This window comes from Tetrao urogallus (assembly GCF_951394365.1).
Source record: "Tetrao urogallus genome assembly, chromosome: 11".
In the NCBI taxonomy this organism is placed as follows: Eukaryota; Metazoa; Chordata; class Aves; order Galliformes; family Phasianidae; genus Tetrao; species Tetrao urogallus.
This window is the reverse complement of record NC_136824.1, coordinates 18,466,629-18,490,646: the sequence shown is the minus strand read 5'-3', so window position 1 is coordinate 18,490,646 and position 24,018 is coordinate 18,466,629. Positions and strand designations below refer to the sequence as shown.

Genomic DNA, 24,018 nt, shown 5'->3' with positions numbered 1-24,018 from the left:
GAATGAGTTCAGAAGACGGCGTAGGAAGCATCAGGCAGAGGGAAGATAACCAATTTCCTTGGAAGGCTTCACCTGAATGTGTAATAGTGAGAGATTGATTTAAACTTGGAAGCAGGAGTGTTTTTTAACCTTCTGAAGCTCTTGCCTACCTTTTAACTCTGTTCTTCGTATAGCTCACATAGACACCCAAGCTGCCCTTGAATTATGTTGTCTCTGGAAGAAGCTCCAATGTCTGACTGCGTGCTGTCTGAAAGAGTATTTCCTTGAATTCATTCAGGACTTTCTGCCTTTTCAATTTCATTGGCTGCTCCGTATCCTTGTTGTGTACAGCAGGCATAAATATGGCCCTCATCTTTTTTCAGCCCACTGACTGCTTTACAGGCTTTTATTTTTCATCTCTTCCCCTTAAAGGAAAGAATTTCAAACTTCTGATTTATTCCAAGTAGTTCTCAATCATTCTCATCAGCTTTCTCTGAATTCCCTTTACTCCTACAGTGCAGAGGTAGCCCAGGTGTCTAAAATTGGGATATTCTTATCCCCAGTTATCCTATGATGGTGATTTACATCCATTTTTAATGCTTATCTCCACCCTGTGCTCCTTCAACCCCCGTTCTGCTTTTTGGTCACCTCCAGCAGAAAACCAGCCAGTAAGAAATCACACAGAAGAATCTTCTACAAAGCAGCAACACTATGAAACAGGAATGGAGCTGCCTTAGCATTCATGCTGTTTCCCTCACTCTGCTTGGTTTCTTGCTTAGTTTGGAAAAAAAGTGAGTCCTTTGGGAATTGACTTCACAACTTGCTCAATTCGACCTCTCCTGCCTTGCCCTCTACAGTCTGGATCATTCTTCATCTTCTGCTGCCTTGTCTGATTTAATGACACCTCGTTGCTGTGAAAGCCCCCAGTGCAGCAGTAGGAAAATTCACCCCCATCAGCGTAAGAAGAAATGAGCAGAAGAGATGATGGTGGCAGCACTGAGAAATCACCAGGGGAAATGAAGTACATAAAAATGACAGCATTGATCATTCTTTACAATCCCCTAGCAGCTCACTGCATGCTGCCGCACCCGAGCCTCCCTTGTCAATAGCACTGAATATTTATTCAGACAAATTAAGTCGGGGGTACAATCTGCTTTACCTGTGTGGCTCTTTGGGCTTTACAGGGGCTGTGTCTACACTGGCTGTGCTACACCAGCTAAGGCTAGGTACACAGAGCCTATACCTGCAGTGGAAAGTGAGAACGGGCTCCAAGCAAGCGCTAGGTATGCAGAGGTATGGGGGCTGCAGATGTAGCATGGGTTCAAAGCATCCGTGGTGAATTTAGGAGGGCTGAGTATCTCCAGGGATCTGCTCCTGGATGGTGTTCAGCCTCTGTCCTGCTCAATCCCTGCAGACCATGAATGAATGAGGGCTGAAAATACTCAGGCCATCTGCCTTGGAAGAATGCTAAGGTCTGGATGCATGCTCACATGGCAGTGCAGGCACTAGGCAAGATCAGACTCCTATTGAAGTGACTGCAGGAATGCAGAAAGGCTGGGCATTGCCATTTCTGCCACTGGAAAGAGTGGTAACAGAGTAGTAAAACTTCAACACAGGACTGGACTTCTGCCCTGGAGAGCCATGCTGCTGTAAGAAGGGATGGGGATGGGACCAGTGCTGTGCTTCAGTGCTTTGCATTCGATGTAACGAGTGTCTTTGCACGAGCACTTCTAACCTAAGGCAGAATTATTATTGTCAGCAGTGATTATAAATGAAGCTGGATCTTCAACCTCATAAAGCTCTGGCAAAGCCAAAAATGTGAATCAGGACACAAGCATCTCAGGAAGAGGGTGTAGATAGCAGGAGCAGCTGTAACATATGGGATCAGGGCAGCAGGCACGTTCTTCCCAAACAATTGAAAGGTACTGAACTCAACAAGCTTCAGCACTACAACTAAGTTATTCTTTGTTTTAAAAAACACTATTACTTATTTTCTTTGTGACTATGGTACTCTTCCTCCACAAAGCAAATAGAGCTAAGCTGCAGCCAAGGAGTTCTGCTAGAGCAGTGTGGTAAGAAAGGCTGTTTTGAAGCCTCAGAAAGATGAGGTAAAACAGCATGGCATGAAGCAAAGGCTGAGCACCAAACTTGGGCCTCCTCAGAAGTCAAAGCTGGAGTGGGAGAACCCAGATATGAACCTGCGCCATTAGTTTGGGTCTTAGTATGAATTCAAAACTATGGGCTCTGATTTCCCAGTTCTATCCCTGACATAGCTGAAATCTCATAAGACAAGGGGTTTTATCTTCTTTCTCTAAACTTAAAAGAATATCTGGTGGGTTTGCAGCATCACCGTCATATTTCAGAATTCCCTAAAAACCCACACACCTCATACTCCACAAGGATTATATTTGCATCCAAATTTTTAGCAAGTGATTGGTATTTGAGCCTGAGCTTCTTAGCTCTCCCAAGCAGAAACGATCTGAACATTACAATTTCATTAGGGATCCCCTCTCTCATCTGCAGACTGAACCTCATGGAGGATGTAAACATATCTGATGAGACTGATGAGAAAGCATTTGGTAATGGGTTCTTCAGACCTGCTGGACGTGAAAAGAGAACTGAGGAGGAATGTTGAGGGTGAGGGGTAGAATATATTAGGGAAAACCCTAAATGGGGGCTTTGGGTCTTCCCAGTAAGAAGCAGAGAAGCTGTCAATGCCATCATGCACCAGCCCCCTCACATTGCTATGTCCCAGACTCACTTCCCCACCACTGGCGTGCTCCTGGTCTATTCTCCTGCCTCTTTTCTGATGCCAGCACTGGCATCTGGAGTTAGCAGCTGCCTCCTATCCATCAGCATATCTCCTTTTCTGGGCCAGCTGTCAATTAAGCTGGCTCATTGGTACAACATTGCCACCTTCCAGCTCCAGAAAGCAGCCCACAGTGTGCTGAACTGCCAGTCCCAGAGGCAGTAGGCTGGTTGTTAGCTGTCAGACTGACCATCCACAGATAAGTGATGGGAACAGGAAGCCTCTGCGTGGGGCCTAGTCCTGTTGGGAATTAAAATATCCTCCATCCCGTCTTTCCACTTCAATCACATGCAAACATCCTGTCCCACCTGAGAGGTCTCTCCCAACAACAATTTCTGTCCACCTAAGACAGTGCAGCAAGATCTGGAATGGTGTCCTATAGCTCACTTCTTCCCTAGGAAGGAGGAAAGCAGGAAACTTTTCATCCAAATTACTCCAAAAATTGCTAGCAAATCAAAGTAGGCACTGCTTCACTCAAATGGCTGATTGTAGCACTGCCTACAACTTTTTCCCTCATCCCATTAGTTCATCAGGTTCAAACGCTGGGCTCTGAGGCCACTTGCCCTCCATCTGCAGGGTGTCGAGGTAGGAAGGGAAAATGAACGAGGCAGAAAGAAGCAGCACATCCTGCAGCTCAGGCTGGGCATCATTTCCCAGGCAAGGAAATGGCAGAGCAGCCCTACACTTCCACTCTCAGGAGCTTGCTGAACGGCACTTGTAGCACCCAGGGGCAAGTTTGAGCAGGGGTGATGAAACACTACAAGCTTCCAAAGGGACTGTGCAAGCCTCACCAAAGCACACAGACACTTGGTGAGGGTATGATCAGCTCTGACATGTAAAATTCCCCTTCTGTAGTGCTACTGAGCAAAGCCAGCAGATGCGTGCTTATTTTTCTGCAATGCTGGTGAATGTAGGGGGAGGCTTGCCTCTCCTGTGACCGTGCATGGCTGGCATGGAGGCCGCGCTGCTGCAGCCAGGCTGGGAGCAAGATCCAGGGAGCTACATCCCTTCAGCAGCAGAAGGAAAGCTGCTGCCAGCTGCTGTGTGTCTCCAATCAGCACTTTGAGCAGCACGTCCCCATCTGAAGTCTGCAGATAAGGGGCAAGTGCTTTGCGATAAAAGTTCCTTTTAAAGGAAGCATCTCCTGCAGAAGCTCACAGCATGCTCTGCCTCGGGAAGGCAGGGAGGATGGAAAGGGTAAAGGCCAGAGAGGAACGTGTTCCAGCCTGGCTACATCGCTCACTGTCTGCATTCCCAGCACTCACAGTGAGCCAGGATGCAAACTGAAGGTTTTTTCCATCTTCCTAAAATGGACTGCACTATTCCTTCCCTGCCAACTGCTGAAATGACCTTGAAGAGGGTAAGGAGAGGGGCAAAAATCTGAATAAGAGAAGCAGCAGCGTCATGTGTATCCTGCCTCCAGCAGCATCATTGCCAAGGGTCAGGAGAGGAGCTCCAGAAAGGATTCTTCAAGTTCTCCCGACGCATAGCTTGCACTGCTTCTACCCGCATGCAGCCATGGGAAGCTCTGTGTGTGGCAGCAAGGCAGGATGGAGCTACAACCTGCTACACTCAGTCCCCTTCCTCACAGTGGATATGAGAGACCTTTCCTTTTGCCTTCTGTGCTGGAGAAACCAATCTCCTCCACCTGGAAACAGCACAGCCAGCTCTCCGCTCTTCAGCACACATGCTCTCTGTGGACTAAAGCAGTCAGCGCCTGGCTAAGCAAGGCAATCTCCTGTAGTTGGAAATAGTCTCTTTCACGGTGTATAAGGCAGTGCTGCAAGATGAACTTCCCAGGAGAAGTGACAGCGTCTTGCTACTGGAGGCATTTAAAACTTATCTTACAACAGCCTCTGAAGATCAGATAGCTGAGTGCCAGGACAGACGTGGTAATGCAGCAGGCCTTCGCCAGCGTTCATTTTTCCTCATTCTGCTTTCTTCCTTCCTCCATTTTTCTTTCCTGTTCCAGAGTTAGACTGGGTCTGCCTCACTCTCAAGACAAAACGCAAATGTGTCTTCAGATCTGGAGGGCAGAGAGCTAAAGGAGAAAGTCCTTATTCATCTTCTGTCGTACCTACAAGGTTGGGATGATTTATCAGCTGAAAAAGCCAGCTGGTAAGATGCCTGCACATACTGGCAGGCAGCAGATCTTCGTGGAAGTGTTTGGAATGCAGAGGAGCAAGGCTCATGCACAGGCCAAGCCTGTGGGGAGGGGGAAAGCCTGCTGGGGAAAGTACAATTAACCTGAATCACACTTTTCTTTCCCTCTCTCTCACTTGCTTTCAATTGTGGTGGTGAGACAATGACTAGAAATTGCTTCTCTGCATAAAGTCTTTCATTGGTGGTCACTGCTGGGCCCTAACAGACACCTCTGGACTTTGGCTGCATGCAATTTATATAATTAACTAGACAATTCCAGCTCAATTCTTTGTAGCATCAGAAAAGCCAGACACACTGATGGGATAAAGTGGAATTAGTGGATGTTTGGATGATGCATATTGGAGAGGAGTCTAATCAACCCTATTTGAGGGACAGCCTCTCCAAATTGGGCTGCACTGAGATGCAGCAAATCAAGAGGAATTAGCACCCGGTAGTTTGCTGGGTGAAAAAAAAAATATATAAATGAGAAGAAAAAAAAAAAGAACACAACAAACACAGCTGCTGCGTCTTAACTGTTTTCCAACCCCTCCAGGGACTTGAGGAAGAGCAGGCCTGTCAGCTGCTTTAAGAGACATTATCCTCACAGTTTCTTCCCAGTGTTTACAAGGAGGCACTGCTGCTGCTTGTCTGTTTGTCACTGCCAGCACGCAGAGGTTCTCTCCATGTTCACCTGCTGCAGGTTTCCCCACGCAACCGTCCACGTTGGCAGACTCCTGGAGTCCAGACCTCCTGGAGCAGGGCTCTGTGCACCACCTCAGCACTGGGCAGTGTTCTGTGGACCCCAACTCTTCCCCTTCCTGAGCCTGCAGCACACAGTGCTGCATCAAGCACTTCTTTTCCAATTTGTCCTCAGTCACCTTCAGGTCTTGGCCGTGGCCTCAATATTTCCCCTGGGCTTGTCGTCTCCGATTCCAAGTCCATTTGCACACTCTGAAGACCATCATCTTCTCTTCTTGACTCAAATCCAAACTTGAGAAACGCATTCCTGAATTTTCACCTTCTCTCGTGCCTCTCAGGGACCAAAGATCCAAAGTAAGCATGATACCATCCTCTTCTCATTTATCTCAAGTCAACAATTCAAGAGAAATGCTATTAGGCATAGCACAGTATGATGAAAAGCCACAAAATGTAAAGATATCTATGTACCACAATGGGTTAGGGCTCTGTTTCTACAGAAGAGCAGGAACAGTGCCCAGTTTACAGTTTTACATTTGTTCCTTGACTAAAATACCCTGTGTGTGGTGCAAGGCACTTTAGGAAGTGCTAGGGGTAGAAGTACTTGAGAGGTGGCATATTTATCACAAGGAGGGCAATTAACACTGCTCTCTCCAATTCTATGTGCACTCTTGTTGAAGAGCTTCTGGAGAGACATTAACCAGTGCACAGCTCCAGCTGCTGTTGTTCTGAAGGAATTCCTGCTTAGGAAGGGGAGAAGAAACGAAGGGAGGGATCATTAGCAAAACATCCCTAACTGTGAAGGAGAGTGACCGAGGCAGGAAGGGCAGAGAATGGGGGACATTTGTTCCCTGGAACGAACCTTGGGGGTGAAGATCAGCATCATCAACATCATATTGGAATTCTTGCCTGGTGACATGGCATTGGAGTGAAAAAAGGTTCATGTACTGGGGTCATAGATGCAGTTCTGAGTTCTCTTCTATAAAGACAAGGAGAATTTTGCCATGCATTGCAAAAAGATTGCATAAACATTTTCCATTCTGACTGGGAACATGGAAAATGCCTCATCCTTTCCTCTAGCCCTTGGGGTGTTCCTGCTTAATCAAAACTGGGAGAGGGAGGAGTTAAAGAAGAAGAGGAAGCTTAAAAATATGCATCCTTGTGGGAAAAGCAAGAATAAAATGTCATCTCTCTGCTCTGAAAAAGTTACTACATTGATTTCTGTTTCATAAAAATGAGGTTAAGTTGAATGCATTAAGCTGGCAAACTGGATAATTGCATGTCCTGAAACTGTCTTCAAAACAGCTCTTTTCACAGCGGTGCTCAGAAAATAACTTCATCAATAAGGCTCTTGCCCATTAAACCTTCGTACTTCTCTGTGTATGAAGGAGTGAAGCTCGTCCTTCCCCAGGAAGACCTTTTCCTCCTTTCACCTCAAACTAGCAAAGAAAGTTAAGGCTGTTTTGCATTGCATTAGCATGAACAGTGTTCCCCAGAGGTCGGTACTGGGGCCTGTCCTGTTCAGTATCTTTACTGATGAGCTGGACAAGGGTATTAAGTGCATCCCAGTAAGTTTGCAGGGGACACCAAATCGGGAGGAAGTGGGGACAGGAAGGCCCTGAGGAAGGATCTGGACAGCTGTGATCACTGAGCTGAGGGCAATGGGATGAAGTTCAACAGGACCAAGTGCTGGGTCCTGCACTTTGGCCACATTAATCCTGTGTATTGCTACAGGCTTGGGGCAGTGTCTGGAAAACTGTAGAGGAAATGGACCTGGGAATATTGGTCCACGCTCAGCTGAACACGAGCCAGCAGTGTGCCCGGGTGGCCAAGAAGGCCAGTGGCATCCTGGCTTGTGTCAGCAATGGTGCAGCCAGCAGGAGCAGGGAAGCGATCATCCCTCTGTGCTCAGCTCTGGTGAGGCTGCACCTGGAGTGCTGTGTTCAGAGCTGGGCCCCTCACTGCCAGAAAGACATTGGGGCCCTGCAGCGTGTCCAGAGATGGGCAGCAGAGCTGTGAGGGGTCTGGAGCACAAGTGTTAAGGGGAGCTGCTGAGGGAGCTGGGATGGGTCAGTGTGGAGAAGAGGAGGCTCAGGACAGACCTTACTCAGGCAGGATGGGGCCTGCCTCTTCTGCACAGCTGGCATCGCTCTATCCCCTTTCCTCCGTGCACAGCATCTTCTAAAAGTAAGAGTTTGCCTTTGGCTACCTTGTTTGCTCAGCAAGGCAGATGGATTCCTCAGCTCACAGCATTATCTAGTGATGGTTCTAGGGCCACAGGTCCAAACATTGCACTCTGCCCAAGTGAGCTTGGTCTGCAAGAGAGACTGAGCCTTCTTGGCCTTCCTGGAGCCCCGCAACAGCACTTGCCACAGGGTGCAGTAAATGCCTACAGACTACAAGATGTGCTGATATTTGTCTTTTACGGTAAAAAGCAACACCGTGCAGCCATGCTCCTCCTTATGCTTCCCTTTTATTCTTCCCTTTTTTCTTCTTTTTCTCTTTTTCTTTCCCTTTTTTTCTCCACTAAGTTAAGCTCCTGCTTCATTCACGTGACACATGGATGTGGCACAGTCCCTTCCAACCCTGTCTTCCTAAATAAGTGAGGTGAGGCAATGCTGTTCTCTTTAGCTACCTCATCACAGTTTTTCACTTGATATGAATGCAATCAATAGTGCCTTCCTGGAAGAAGCTGCAAGGAGAGGAGCAATTAATTTGCTCCCACTCGCCAAGGCTAACGTGCCTCAGACGTGCTGGCCTTAAACAGTCTGTCAGAACGTTATTCCCATACAGCTAATGCAAAAACAGATTTGGCAGTGGATCAGCAACCCGAATGATAACAGGAATCTCCCTCTGAATGGCTCCAAAAGCTGCACTGGTTGTTCCTAATGCCAGCAGTATGTAGTGATACATCACATTTACGCTGTGCTGCATCCCTGCATTGAGGGACACGTCCTATCAACACAGAGCCTCTACAATAAGTCTTAGAAAATGGCACTGCTTGCAGGAGGAACCTCCTCACACCAGACTCCTTTGAGGACCCTCTGTCACTGTGACACAACAGCAGTAACAAGGCCTGCCAGAAAGTCCTCTCCAAAAACAATGGCCTGAAGCAGAACAGCAGGCAGCTTGCAAGATATGGGAGTCGAGCTGTGGGCAGCTGGTGCTGGCAGAGAGATGTGGGGACGTGAGCTCTGAGAAAGGGAACTTACACAGCGTCCAGTGAAGGAGTAGGACAGGAGGAGCCAAAGGGAAGAGGAAAATGAAAGGCTGGAGGAAAACCAGCTATCACAGTGATTAGGGATCATTAGGAGCTCAGCCTTTCTCTTTTGTAAACCTTTATAATTTCAGGGCAGTGTAAAAGAGCAGATTGACAGCCCTGTGACACATGGAACAGGAGGCTGGGCGCCAGTGAGACCCTCCTGTTATATGCCCTATGCCAGGATCCAAGGGGACTTCAGGTGTGCAGGGGAACTGAAACCCCTCTGCTGCTACGAAGGAGAGCTTGAGGCTTACCAGGGCCAGCCCCAGCTGAGTCTGTCGTGCAGGTACCTGTCTACAAGGAACACATCAGAGACAACACAGCCAGGAGATGGCAAATGGCTTTCACTTGCTGCAAGCAGGATCTGAACTACTGACCTAGAGACAAATGGCTCTGCACCCTACTCCCAGCCCCTCAAGCCATCCATTCCCCGTATCATCCCATCCTGTTGACAGGAGACGCATTAAGCGCTGCCAGAAGGTGACTGCAAAAAATAGAAAAGGCTTTTTCCTTTTTATGGCACCCTTTGTAGCTGTGCAGCTATTCAAATATTTGCCTTGCTCCTTGTAATTCATTATAAGCGATTTTTTATGATACTGTCTTTGTAACTGTGCACTCCCATTGCACAGGTGGAAAGCTTAATTTGTGTTACAGCAGCAGAGCCTCCTGTTGAAGACAAACTCTGCCAAGAAAAAATTTTTACGTGTCTTTCTCCTGAGAGGTGACACAGGGCAGGGGTCACTACCTGCCCAGAGGTGCTGGTAGATGCAGTGTCTGTACAGAAATAAGGAACACCTGCCTACTTGGGTCACCTGTCCTCTCTTCACAACGACATTCTGCACAGGAGAAAATAGCTTGATGGAAAAGGCCGGGGTAGAATCCTGAGCAGCCTCCTTCTAATATGTCAGCATTAGTTTTTTGCTATTGATTGCAGTGCAGCCGGGATTTTTTCTAAAAGGAAAAGATGCTCCAGTTTTGGGTCACTGTGCAGTGAGAATGCAAATTGCCACAACAGGCATTATGATTCTAATAAGCTCTTGCAATGACATTAAGACAAATGCTTAATAATGCTGCCTTCAGAAATTAGGTAACGCAAACTAAGGAAGAAACCCAGCCCGTTCTCCCTCTCCCTGCCTCATTCCTGTGTTTGCTGAGTCTGACTGTACTCAAGGGTGGCCAGAGGTTTTAATGAGTTACTCTCATGGGCCTGCCTTGCTATTTAACGTGACAGAATTGCAAATCGTATCGATGACAAATCTGCTCAGCTATTTTGAACTGCTCGTGGAATGGGACCCCGCTGTGCTGCCGGAGTGCAACCATTTCGCCCAGCTCCTCCCCCCTCAGGAGCTGGTTATGGATTTGGACTAACATTACATCCCCCAGGCCACTAGCCATGTTAATTTAATTTAATTGAAGGAAGGCTACAAATAGGTCAGAAGAACCGAGGGGAATTAGTTGTTCAAATGAAAATGAAAATCAATTGAGAGCCATATTCTCACACTCTTTGGAAGCTCTCTCCTTGTTCTTCCACATAACTCCTCGAGACTTTGGATCCGTTTCTGGAATATCTCTGAATCTTCCTCAAAGCAATGTCATCTTTCAGATGATGCAATCTGTGGCCAACAGCAGACCTGAGAAGTTGCATTTCCTCTATTCTGAAACTTCTGTATAATGTGGACACTCAAGTGAAGAAAATGACAGCAATCAGGAAGGTTTCCATGTTTTCCTTGAAGTAAGAGTTTAAAAAATCAATAAATTGTCCTTTTCTTCACAGGCACTGAAGTTAAAAACTGTATCTTCTTTTTTATCCGACACAAATCTTCAAAAATCCCATCACTTATAATAATCTCTTATCATTCTGATTTATTTGAAAACCATCTATTTCCTTCCCTTCCCACCATAATTTCTCAGAAAAGATTCTGAGATCAAGATGTTTTGGCTAGCGCTGCTTATGTGCTATTTGGGAACCAATTTATAGGAGCAGGACTTTACTGGTATCCCAATAAACGTCCCTTGCTCATGAGTCACAATAGCTCAATCTTAAACACAGGTTACAGCCTCCTAGCACCAAACACTGGGGTAGATGTTGTGCATCAAATAGGGAAAGCTCAGCAAACTGCTCTTACAAAAAGAAAAAATTCAATCAATTCTGCCCATGAAAACCTAAAGGGAATTTTGTTTAACACTCACAATCTGCACTGCATTTTGATTGGGTGTATGGGTTACATGGCACTGTTCTGCTTTCATTATTTCTGCTGGGTGACCTTGGGATGAGGTTTGTAAGATGCTGATATTCAGAGCTGGCTTTCTTGGACCAGTTTCTCACAGACAACAGCTCTCTGTGCCTGTGAGCCACAGCCTGCCCCCATCTTCACATGCCAAGAGCCACAAACCTGCCCAGCCACTCTGAAGAGCTGCTGGAATGCTTCAAAGGCCAAGATGACAAGAGCTCCCCTGGGCTGCCACCAAGCCAGCCAGTGTGAAGCAGGGTTATGCTGGGTGTGTACAGTTATCACATACTGCATTCTGCAGGGTTCTGGTTTTTTTGCTGCTGTATTGAGAGCTCAGGCTGTCCAGTAGCCCCTCTTCCAGCACAGCAGTTCTCTAGCTGCTCCAGAGATCACATGTAATCTTGTAATCTTCTCTTAGGCTGTTTGTGGATTGTTCCCATGGCTTGGACCAAGGTGTGACACAAGTACCCAGGCTTACTCTAATTTTAGCAGTACAGCTCCAGATCCAGGCTGCATCCTGCACCTCTGCTTATGCACTTGGTAACCACCAGACCATGAAGTTTATAACACACAGGCACACCAGGCCCAAGTCTTCCAACACTGCAGTCAAGCCTCTGACTGCAGGATAGATACAGGCAGACACTTCAGAAAGACTCTATTTATATTCTGCCCTACTGGTAAATTCATTCCTTGGACAACTCATGCAAAATGGATAATGCAAATAAACTGCCACATTTGGAACTAAGCTTTTTTTCATACTCCAGTGAATATAAGCGCAATGGATTGCTTTTCTTTTTTGTGTGTCTTTCTGCTTTAGTGTGTTTGCCAAGCTGCAGGCCCCAAAGTGCTCGGTTCAGATCTGGGGGAGGACGTTGCAGTGATCTACTGCTGAGACAGAACAGTGCAGGCACTTCTAACCACTGGCTCTTGAGCCCACAGACTCATGACTAGCATTGATCTGGAACTGATGAGCAGCTGGCTGTTTTACAGCACTGCAGCCCTACAGAAGGCTGTTCCTTCCTCACTGCAGGGTGAGTGATAAATTCATGCAGAGCATGGACAGTTGCAGGGGAAGAAACAGAGAGGCTTGCTGTTCAGGAAGTGACCACTTATCCTTGTACTCACTCACACTGACACTAATGCATAGATGCAACATTCACATAGGAGACAGAGCAAAAAGACTGACACCTCTGCGTACAGCGCATCCTCCTCTCCTCCGCACGCAGGACTCAGTCTCAGCAGTAGGTACAAGCAAGGAGCTGAGTTTCCCATGGCAGCAGTGATTGCTCTGAGAACTGTCAGCGTGGCTCCAGGGAGCACAACAGCTTACTCCCACACAAAGATGAAGAAGCACTTTTCTTTCCCATCTCCTTGTCATCCTGTAGCACGCACCGCGCCAGTGGCAGAAGACTGCCCCTTCTCTTTGTCTCTCTCTCTTTTTCAAGAAGGTGGAAAACCTCCTAGTTCCATACTGTCATTGGAAAACTGCTGCTTGGGTCGAGCCCTGTTTGAAAAAAGACGGTCGTGTTTGCTCTGCTGGGCTCTGCAATGCATAACAGAGTCTGCATTGCAGTCTCCAACTGCAATCCAACACCATCTGTCCCTTCCACTTGCAGCACTGCATCACTCCAGGGTGTCTGATTTTCAGGAGCGACCCGGAGCGCACCCAGCACTGCTGAGCCCTGCTACCCAGAATGGCCAGCAAATGGGCAGAATGCCCCACCTTTCTGCTTTACAACAGTGAAATTACACATGGCTGCTCAGTGAAACTGTGTGAGAAGTGAGATGGGGAAAGGGAGCTGATTTGCTTACATTTCATTATGTTTTTTTTACAAATTCAGTACAATGAACACAAATGTATTCAATTCCTCTTCAACCATGTTATGGAAAGGAAGTCAAGTAGCAGCACTGAGCAAGTGCTGAGCTTTGTGCTGCCATAGCTACCTGTAAATCAGTATGAAGGACCCACTTTGACAACTCAAAGGCCATCAACTCACCTTTCCCTAGTGCTCTCAGATTAGAGGACAGAGAAGCAAAGCAACCAAGGGATGAGACAATAGAGCTGGAGATATTTCACTGCTCAGCTCAGTCTCCGAGCTCCTGAGTCACTCCACGGAACACATTTCTGCTTCATTTGTCTCCATCTCTCAGTGCACTTCCCGTCTGTCTGTGCTATGAATCAAATTAACCTAGTAGTGAATTCTTAAGGGCTGGAGCTGTCTCCTCTCCCCTCTTACATCTGTACAGCACCTTGCACAAAAGTCATCCCAAACTTCAACGAGCCACTGTGGCCTTCTGCAAGTGAAACATTCACAAATTATAAGGCTACAAAGACGAAGCGTGAAATTTGTCAAGTATGCACTAATACTTTTTCTCTGAGTCTGTGATGCTGGAAGGAGGAAAAAGGTTTGCCTCTGTCATGAATTAGTGTTCTGACAGCTCAGTGTGATCCAGCTATGACTTGCATGGCTGCTTCCCCTTCACATTCCCAGGAGCACGCTCTGCATTAGATCATGCTCTGCGTCAGTCTCTGCTCCAAAGCAGCATAGAAAAAATGGAAAAGAAGATGAAATTGCCTTGACCAGCTTTCCTTGTCCTGAAAACATGCTACTGGCATGTGGAGAAAGCTGCAGGGAGCTTTCTCTCTGCTTTGGAGAGCACAGAGATGGGAAAAAAAATAACTAATTTTCAAGCTACTGGAAAGGTGGTGACTTCTCTCACATGAAACCTGACAACTTGTTCCATACCACATCCTTATCTTTAAATTGGAGATCGAGGTTTGAAAGGTGGACAATTTGGTGGATAAGTAATTGGTTGAATGGTCAGAGCCAGAGGGTTGTAGTCAATGGCTCTGTGTTCAGGTGAAGGACAAGTGGTGTCCCCCAGGGGTCTGTCTTGGGACCAGTATCCTTTACCATCTTCTCAATGACATCAGCAAGTTGGCTGATGGCACCGAGCTGAGTGGTGCATTTGATATGACAGAAGCAAGAGATGCCATCCAGAGAGATCTGGACAAGCTTGAAAAGTGGGCCCATGTGAACCTAATGAGATTTAACAAGGCCAAAGTGTCACACTTGGGTTGAAGCAAGCACAGATACGAGTACAGACTGGGAGAACTCCTTGAGAGTGGCTCTGCAGAGAAGGACCTGGGGTTTTGCTGGATGAAAAACTTAACATGAACCAGCAGTGTGCTCTTGCAGCCCGGGATGCCAACAGCTGCACTGGAAGAAGGGTGGCCAGCTGGGAGGAGATGATTGTCCTCCTCTGCCACTGTGAGGCCCCATCTGAAGTAATGCATTCAGTTCTGGGGTCCCCAGCTCAGGAAAAATGTGGAGCTTTTGGAACATGTCCAGAGGAGTACCACGAACACACAGAGAGCTGGAGCATTTCTGCTACAAAGACAGGTTGAGGGAGCTGGGTTTGTTCAGCCTGGAGAAGAGAAGGCTCTCTAAGAAAAGAGGTAGGAGACTACCAGTACTTAAAAAGAGCTTATAAGAAGGAGGGAAATCAACTTTTTACGTGGATAGATAGTGATAGGACAGGAGGGAATGGTTTTAAACTAAAAAAAGGGAGATTCAGATTAAATGTCAGGGGAAAATTTTCACTGAGAGGGCAGTGACATGTTGGAACAGACTGTCCAGAGAAGTCATGGATGCCCCATCCCTGAAGCTGCTTAAGATCAGGCCAGATGGGGCCCTGGGCAGCCTGATTTGGTGCCTGATTTAGTGGTTGACAACCCTGCTCATGGCAGAGGTGTTCAAATTACACGATCTTTGACGTCCCTTCCAACCAAGCCATTCTGTGATTCTATGGTTCTATGATTCTATGTTGAAATTCCTCTGGGAACAGCACAGGCTAGTGGGGCTCTTGCTTTTCACCAGACCATTATGTTTTTAAATAGACCCTATTTGTCTGCAGAATGTTCTTCTTTCCTTTTCCCCTTAACATCATGTCAGAGAATTTAGAAAGTGAGAAGGCTATAAATACATAACCGAGCCATTTATTTAAGACCTAAGGATGTTAAAGAAGTTACCTGGACAAATAAATGCCACAGGTTCTGCAAACCAGCTGTCTCTAGACCTTTCCATTCTGCTGTCTCTGGACCCTTGAGTCTCTGAGGGGCCCATGACATGCTAACTGCTCCCCTCACAGGCAGCTCATAACTTCATGCTGCCTGCAGCACTCACCTCTCAGGCCATATATACATATATTACATACATATATACATATATTACAACCCTGAAGGAGACAGCACAGTCTCAAGTCACTAAGTAACAATGCTGAAGGCCCTCTTGGGAACCTGCTCAAAGCAAAGCGTTACACTCAAGACACAACTCTCCAGCATCCACACCAGAACAAGCAGGAGAATGGGCATTCAATGAAGGCACCTTTGTGGAATATATCAGCATAAGTGGAGAAAAGACTTAGGATGCAAGTGCACCACAGCCTCTGCTCACCTCCTCCCACTGATGAATGTAGCGGATGAGCCGGGAGAGCCGCAGGAGCCTCAGGAGGCTGAGGATCTTGGTGAAGCGCACAATGCGCAGTGCCCGGGCTGTCTTGTACACCTCCGAGTCGATGCGGGTCTCAACTATCAGGAAGATGTAGTCAACGGGGATGGAGGAGATAAAATCCACCACAAACCAGCTCTTCAGGTACTTCATCTTGATCCTCTGTGGGTCTAGGATGATCTCTGTGTTGTCCTCCACCACAATGCCTGTTCGGAAGTTGAGGACAAGGTCGATGAGGAAGAATGTGTCCGAAACCACGTTGAAGACAATCCACGGGGTGGTGTTTTCATCCTTGAAGAAAGTGATGCCCACAGGGATGATGATCAGGTTCCCTACCATCAGCAGCAGCATGGTCAAATCCCAATAAAACCTGGACAGTGAGACAGAGACACGTGAAATTAGCTGTGGGAGAGGGAGAACAGGGAGCTCTCGTCAACACAACTGATGTACTTCACACATCTCATTACCTAATCTTTGCTCGTCTGCCTGATGTTTTCCCAGTGCACAAGCAGCCAGTGTAATTAAGCATTTAATATCAACGGGACACTCATTTTCTGGCTGAAAATGTTCAGAGATGAATTGGGTAACTGGCTGGACAACGCTCACTGAAAAACTTTCAGTGGGCCTTCAGGGCCACCAAGAAGGCAGATATTTGAAGTTACTGCAGTGATTGCTATGAAAAGAGAGAGAGAAAACAGGTACTTGGGAGGGCTCAAAGTCAGCAAGTCGATAAAGCCTTTTGGCTTTATTTGATCAGGCCTGCTCGCTACCATCTGATCCTTCTTTAGAAGTAGCTGGCACTGACAGCATTGGCATCACGATGGAACTAGAACCTGCTGGAATCTCTGGTGTTCCATACACTGAGCTTGGACTCTGAATTTAGCCCACGCTCTGTAGATTCCTGTGCTGGACAGAAATGGTCAGTAAAGCCCAGAATCACACATCTAGCAAGAACAACATTGAACAACTGCACCATGAAGCAGTCTTCAAGAAACTTACCTTCATCTTAATGGCGAGTTAATAATAGCCAGCAGACCTTTCAACAACACTCATTTTCATTTTTGAAGACAGTTCAAATAGTTTCTAGTTTATTTGTTTGGGGTTTTAAAAGATTTTCCCCACGCATAAGCATAAAAGACACACAATCACATGATATTACACAATCACTGAATCATAGGAATGGGAAGGGACCTCTGGAGGTCATCCAGTCCAACCCCCTGCCAAGGCAGGTTTCCTAGAGCACAGGAACCTTCTGTACATTGCTGCAACTCACCCAGAGTGCAGACTGAAATTATTTCTGGATCTCATACTTTGTTGAGGAGTCTCACAAAGGACCCTCATTGCCCAACACGGTGGTGATCCAATCCCTCCCAGATGCTTCACATGTAGAGATGCCAATGCACTGTGTTCTCACCTTGCCAAGGTTCCACCAGCTCTACATTGTATGCTACAGGGCTGTTACTGTTACACTGTGAGGGCATCATCAATAATTTATATTAAGACACATCTGTCACAGTGAACAAACAACGTGCACAGAGCAAACTGATTTTCAGCCTCGGTTGCCTGTACCTGAAGATGCAACATTCAGAAAGCTGCAGCAGTTCTTCCAGTCAGTCACACAAACTAGCATGGTTGCTTATGTTCATATTATTGACTTCTTGAGCATCAAATAAGCCTAACTCCCTAGACCATAAAAAAGAAACAGGAACTGAACAGGATTCAAGCACAAGGGAGAAAACTGTGCCTTCCCTTAAGCCAGACCATCTCAACACCAGTGAAGTCAATGTGTGATCTGGATTTACAGTGATGTGCTGAAGGAAACTGCTGGGTTTGTCGAAGAAAGGTGTGCACGTGCTGCTTGTTCATTTGTCAGACCAGCTACAGTCAAAATCACTGAAATGTTTTACAGAAGAGCAGATGTGTCTCAAAGATCCTCAAAATCTAGTTTTAGTAAGAACTGGTCCCCCTCAAGCCTGTGCCATGGCCCAGCTGAGCTACTGCAGAACAGCATTGCTGCAGTGAAGCATCTGCAATGGAAGGGCAGAACGTGCCTCAAAAGCCCTGCCTGCATAGGCCCTCTCTCCCTAATCAGAATTTAACACTCTGAAGTACCTCTAAGGGTATTAAAGATGCCAGTGATTGCACATGGACAGACAGGGTCACAAAGCAGCACACTCACAATTCCCAGAAACATCCAGCAGAGGCTGATGGCAACTGCCTTTTGCAGCTCTTCACTAACGAGGTTTCCTAAGATGTTCTCCGCTTCTCGCTCCCGAGGTGCCATGCAATGCTTCACTCAGTGTGAAAGCTAGGCGCTGGTAGAACTCAGCAGATAGGTCCCTGATAGGTCCATATGCTCCTAAGAGCAAGGCTCTGTCATATGGCAATAAGCATCAATACTGTGTGAATCTATGAATCTTCCTTATTAAGGCGCTGAGATGATGCTACATCTTTCCTAGTCAATTAATCTAGATAATCGCACAATAGCAGGAAGTCTGGAAGCTGTGTATGTTATTACAGAAAACAAATAACCTCCCAGCCATCTTTAATTTGCCTGCAGGGAATACAGGAGGAAATAAGCACAAAGAAAATTATTTTTCCCAAGTTTCAAATTAATGGCATGAAATAGACATGGCCAGACACGCACAGACACGAAGGTAAGTGGCCTTCCTCAGAGATCTCTGGATTCTTCTGTCTCTTTTCCCTGCGATGGCTGGTGACTTCAGTACTAAGAAGTAACTGGGGACAGCTGCCAGGATGCTCGCAGCTCCACTAAAATGCTTTCTGTCTGACTGCAGCACTTTCTGAGTGTGGTCACACCACGGGCAGCAGCCCTGCATCCTGATCTACAGCACTTCTTGATATTTCAGTTCTTGCATCCTCACATTCCTCAGTCCCAGCCTGCAGGTGTTGATGACATACCAGTGCCCAGCTAGCCACGGGGAAGCACAATTTGCCATGTGGAGAAGCAAAGATAAAGGGCTAAAATTTGCTGCTGTGTGTTTCTTAAACCACCATTTTCCCCAAGGGTGTACTGGTGACTACAGATTATTGCCAGGCTCCCTTCCATTCTGACCATTAAACCCACCACTTACAAAACACAGAAGGTAAACTTTTATATCAAGTGCACTGCCTTCTAACAACAGGGTATCCAGAATGGCAGGGAGGAGATAACCTTTGGGCTCTAGGAAGGAGGTAGAAAAGGTTGTAAACCACCAAGGATTTGGTGTGCACATTACTCCAGCACAGTAAATTCACCTGCCTTTACAATGTAAACTCGCTGGAAGTTAAATTTCAACTACTAAGATTCCAGATCTCCTGAACATCCAATCTGCACTCACGGTCTGACCTGCTCAGAGTGGAAACACTGGATTTACACTGAATGGACTCTCGGGGACTGCGGTACCTCAGAGTTCTAATCCCACCCATGCAGAATTTTGTATTTACACCAAGGAACACTTTTCACTCCCTATAAATTATTGGTGAGAATAGCAGAGCATGTGATGTACATAAGGGCAAGCACTAGTACTAATAATCTATGTTTCTCATATGGTCTTCCTTCCATCTAGGGATTCCACAGAGCTGACGGTGATGAAATTGGCTCCATCACACCCATCAGAGACAGATGGAGTTAATTAGTCTTGTTCTGCAAGCAGAGAATCCACATGGCAGAACTGAGAGAATGGGATTCATCCATTGATGTCTGAGGCTAAGAGCTTGGTCCTGAGCTTGATTCTTGAGCATGACCAGACTGGAAACTGTTTACATGGCTTGGAAAAGGGTCTAACTGAGATTTGTACTACGAATATCTTCCTTTGATAACCTGACTTCTCTTTTCCCATTTTCAAAAGCTTACAGAAAAAAAAAACAATAGATTCACATCATGTATTGTTTTATTAGAGCTGACTCAGTGTGACTGAGTAGCTTGCAGCATGGGGAACAGCCAGCACGATATAAGCCAGATGTGTTGCTTGCACATACTTGTTTTTAATACTACATCCAAGTCTACGCCACTTCTTAGAGCTGAAAGTCCCATTTTAACATGTACCACAACCTCTGAATGGTTAATTCCTAAATAGCTGCAACAAAATATGTGTAAGAACTAACGTGGGCAAAGGCACTTCCAGACCATGTGTTCTTTGAACATGTTTGGTGACACATAGCTGATGTGAGAGTATGAATTTGTAGCTATTAGTTTGTGGGTGTGGATGAGGGAGTTGGATCAGTTTTCTGTTCTGTCTAGTGCCTAATTTAACAGCAGACAAGGAATATTGCTTTTGGATGTAACTCTTATTAAATAAACCTTGATTTTTAAAATCTATTCTATGATGCAGTGTAACCAGTTACAGTGCATGAGCTCAGGAAGGATAGTGACCACCGGACTGAAAATAATGAATTGCAGAGGTTAGCCTGGTCAGCACCGCTGCATCGCCCTGGCGTTCAGAGACTTTCCCTGAGTGGGGCACATTTGTGGCCTTAACTTCTGTTCTCGCTCAGTAGTGGTTGTGCTGTCAAGAGAAAATAGACTTGGGCAACCTCGCCTCTAAATTAACAAGGCTTTTTGGATGTCTGCAGCTTCTGCTGTAAGGCAGCCAACTCGGGGTTGAACTGAGGAGCTGCCTGACAGTGCGTGGAAAGGAGGCAAAAATAACAACGCATCTAAGTGAAAATGCCAGGGAGCCAGGATATCCTCACCAATGGAAGCTAGCTCAGACTCTGCGCCGAACCTCCCCTACTTAAAAGAGCACATCTTTGATGAACGTAGCACGCTTGTACCAAAAGCAAAGACAAATCCAGTCGCCCCAACAAGCCCAGGCACACTGGCTTAGAGCTCACTCAGGAAACAGAGTGCCACCTACTGAGTCACCAGCCACGTCCCAATCCTCTGCTCCACACAGGGAGGGATCGCTGTGTGATTCCTTCAAAGAATTGATGAAAATCTGCCCTGTTCTGCAGTGGCAGCTCCCTTCCCCCTCCAGCTGCATGCTGAATGATGCACTGCTGCACTCACCAGCAACTACCCTGACAGGAGCGAGGTCGCACTTTAATTCCCAGGACTGCTAGTGGGGCTAGAAATAGAAATCATCTTCTGTAAAGAGCATTAGTGGATGTCAGTGTGGCTGGAGCAGCAATGGTGGGAGGAGAGTTTACTCCAGAAGTCAGCCATTCTTGTAGGTAACATCACCAAGGAGAGAGAGAAAAGCTGGGGGGGAGATCCTTCCCTGGCTTTGGAAGTACTGCCACTTCCAGATACGAGCAGGTGCATTGCTACTGGAGAGTTACAAACTTTGCATTATTCACAGAGATAATAGGAGGAATGTGGTGATTCACTGCTCCTGAACACACCAAAGGACACTTAAATAACTACCGAGTCCACAGATTCACTTGCTAGAAGTGAATTTATTCACAGTGATTTATTCAAATACCTGTGCACTTGAAAACCTCTCTGAAATGAAAATGCACTTTAAAAAATTAAAAAAAAAAAAAAAATCAAACGATTTACAGAAATATTCTGTGCTATATAATGGGATATGATAAGGGGAACCTGTTTAAAGAGTAAGACAAACAGCTTTAATTCCTTCTATGCAATCTATGCAAATAATATGTATCCCCTGCCATCCCTGCGAGCACTGCACATTAGCCATGCACTGCAGCACGAGGCCAAGAGCTGTGCAGTGTCCCAGTCTCCTCAGGCTGCATACTTCAGCCTCCCTACCCATTGTTCCCTATGCAGATGCACAGAAAATAAACAGTGGAGATACAGCCAGAGCTGATACAGCAGCGAAGGGCTACAGCCAGATTACCTCTGGGTCTGCCGGAGATGCTCCAGCTATCTCCTCCAGCTGACAGTGAGTGGCACAGACTGCTGGCAGTCTGAACTGTTCATCTTCCTTTGGAACTTCGATGCCACAGTCATAAGGATGCCTCAGCTGAGTACTGAAGAGTAAGGGGTATCAACGAGTTGCTAAGATGGAATACAATTCTGCAAGTGATTAGCTTTCCCATCAGGAGCAAGAGGACTATTAGCTCGTCATGAATGTTAAGTGCTTACATAAGCAGGTGTATGATTAGGGACATCTCACTGTACAGCATACGCTGCAGAGGAGGTGTATGCCTTGCAGCACTTTCATTTCAGCTGGATTTCTTAAAACTCGTGCTGTGTTTGATAAAATCTTCATCGAATTCAACTGTCAGTTTTACTTGAGGCAAGATATTTTCTAAGGTCTCAATTTAGCCTTTCACTTAGATTATCTCCAATCTACACAATTGCTCACCTAATCTCCTCTGACTGCTGCAGAATTCCATACATGCTCATATTATTATCTTAAAATATAATTACGTGGATTCTGGTGAGTGGAAAATTAAGAAAGCCACTGCTTATGCAATAGTTTCAGATGGCATCTGCAATCCAAGCAAAGTAGGGTATTAGCATTTTACTGCTTCTCTATCATCAATTTTTAAATCTAACACTTCACTATTAAACTATAATCAACAGCCTACATTTTTTCAAAGTAATGGCCTCACGTGAATTAGACCAACAGACCTAAGAAGGCAATCATCCTACAATACAAATAGATAGACCATAGGATATTAAAGATTTAAGTGACTGATTCTGAAATATGATTTAGAAAATATGGGTGCCTAGCTTCAAAAGAGGCTCCTAGTCATGACTTATCCTATAATTTGTGGTAACAGCAAAGGGGAAATTTCCATTTTCTTTCATTGCTGAAATATAAATATACACATTACTTAGTGATACTCTTATTCCAGTTATACCATCTGACAATTTGCAAACAAGGCATTTGAGGCACTGATGCATTTACCGTGGTGTAACAGCACATTACGAATTATTTCTTTTCTTTAGCTTAGAAAGCATAATGCATGATATTAATATGAGTGAAATTATTAGTTCTCTGACAGAACCTCCAGTACACTCACACTATTAACAGGCTTCTCAAAGTGATGAACAGTTGCAGTACAGAGATTTTTACAGGAGGACTCAAAAGAACTGAGGACGAGCAGACCTTGTGTCAGTGGCAACCTACCAGGACAGTGCAATGCTCTGAACAGAGAGGGTGTTTGGTAGCTGCTGGCACAGTGCCTGCTGCCAGAGCGGTCAGAGCAGAACACGGGCAGCGTTCACCCTGCTGTGATGGGGAAGGCCCTGGGCCTTGCACTTCTCACTGCTTTGGACAAGCTGCAAAATGCAAGGTGAGCTCATTAGCGGGTGAGTTGCCTTTTTCTTCAAGTATTAGCTAAGAGAAAATGGCAAAGCCTTGCACAGATGCTGGCCTCTGCAGAGGGGGAGGATACATTGCACGGTGGCACCTCCAAAACATGTCACTCCACGAGGCTCTGCTGGATAGCTGGGACACTCAGCCCTGCCTACAGGAGCTGCCACCACGAAGCAGGCTGCCTCACAACAACCACATTTACCAGACAGAGGCACTTCCACGGCCTCCATCCAGCACCAGTCAGTTCAAAACAGGCTTTGTCAGCCAAACTCCCTGACTTTGTCGGAACAACTTCATTTTCTTTAACTACTTCCATCTCAGAAAACCCAAGCACCATAATATTTGCATGGAAGTGAACCAGTTGTGAAACAAAGCCACATCAAGAGGAGAACTGTTCGAGCATGTGGGAAAAAAATGGAACCTTATCCAAAAAAGCTGCTGATATCCCTTCTCTAAGTGTATTTAACTTTCATTCAGGGAAGCAAATGATAGAGTTTAAACGACTTGGCTAGGCAAACAGCACGCTAACCACTAGATAGTGCTAGCCTTCTCTCGAGTTCCTCCCAGAGCAGCAGTGAACCGTACAGCAGAGGCATCACTGAGCTCAGTTACAGCCTGAACAAACGTTGCAGGGTGTTGTTCCATCCCAGCCTGAGGCACGGCAGGACAGAGGCTGCAGTGGTGCTGCCTGGACTGCACGTGTCCTAGGATAATGACATTTCTGGACTCTAATCTGCAAAGTCAACATCCATCGTCTAATCCTACAGCATGCTTAATAGAAATTGCACCAGCATTTTCAAGGGGTTTGTGTGCAATCTGCCATTCAATAAATGTGTTGAAACGCTTACACCTCCTGCTTGGCACACAGACATGCCGTATCACACAGAAACAATATGCTCCTGAATTTCATCTCCAGCAGTGCTGAAACACAAACGTGTAACAACAACAAGAAAGATCACGCTGGATTTTGCACTACTTTGGTCAATCAACCACTTTCTTGAAGCATGCTGCCTTCCTGCCTGCTGATTTCTGCCTAGCAAATTGAGCAGTGTTTTAAATCTACACTTGGGATCTTCCCTGAGAGGTAAAAATAAACACACAGGCAGTAACAGGGGTTGCTACACGAGGCCTCGTTTGTGCCGGCTCTAAACTT

General features: G+C 46.2%; 1 protein-coding gene across 1 annotated transcript in view; it reads right to left on the bottom strand.

Moving 5' to 3' along the window:
- Window positions 1-24,018, bottom strand: part of HCN4 (hyperpolarization activated cyclic nucleotide gated potassium channel 4) — a gene marked incomplete at both ends in the record, with an annotated part of 94,186 nt that overhangs the window by 48,484 nt on the left and 21,684 nt on the right. The window contains one exon of the mRNA XM_079541065.1: window positions 15,577-16,000. Within this exon, the coding sequence (XP_079397191.1) occupies window positions 15,577-16,000 (424 nt within the window). The remainder of the gene's footprint in view (window positions 1-15,576; window positions 16,001-24,018) is intronic.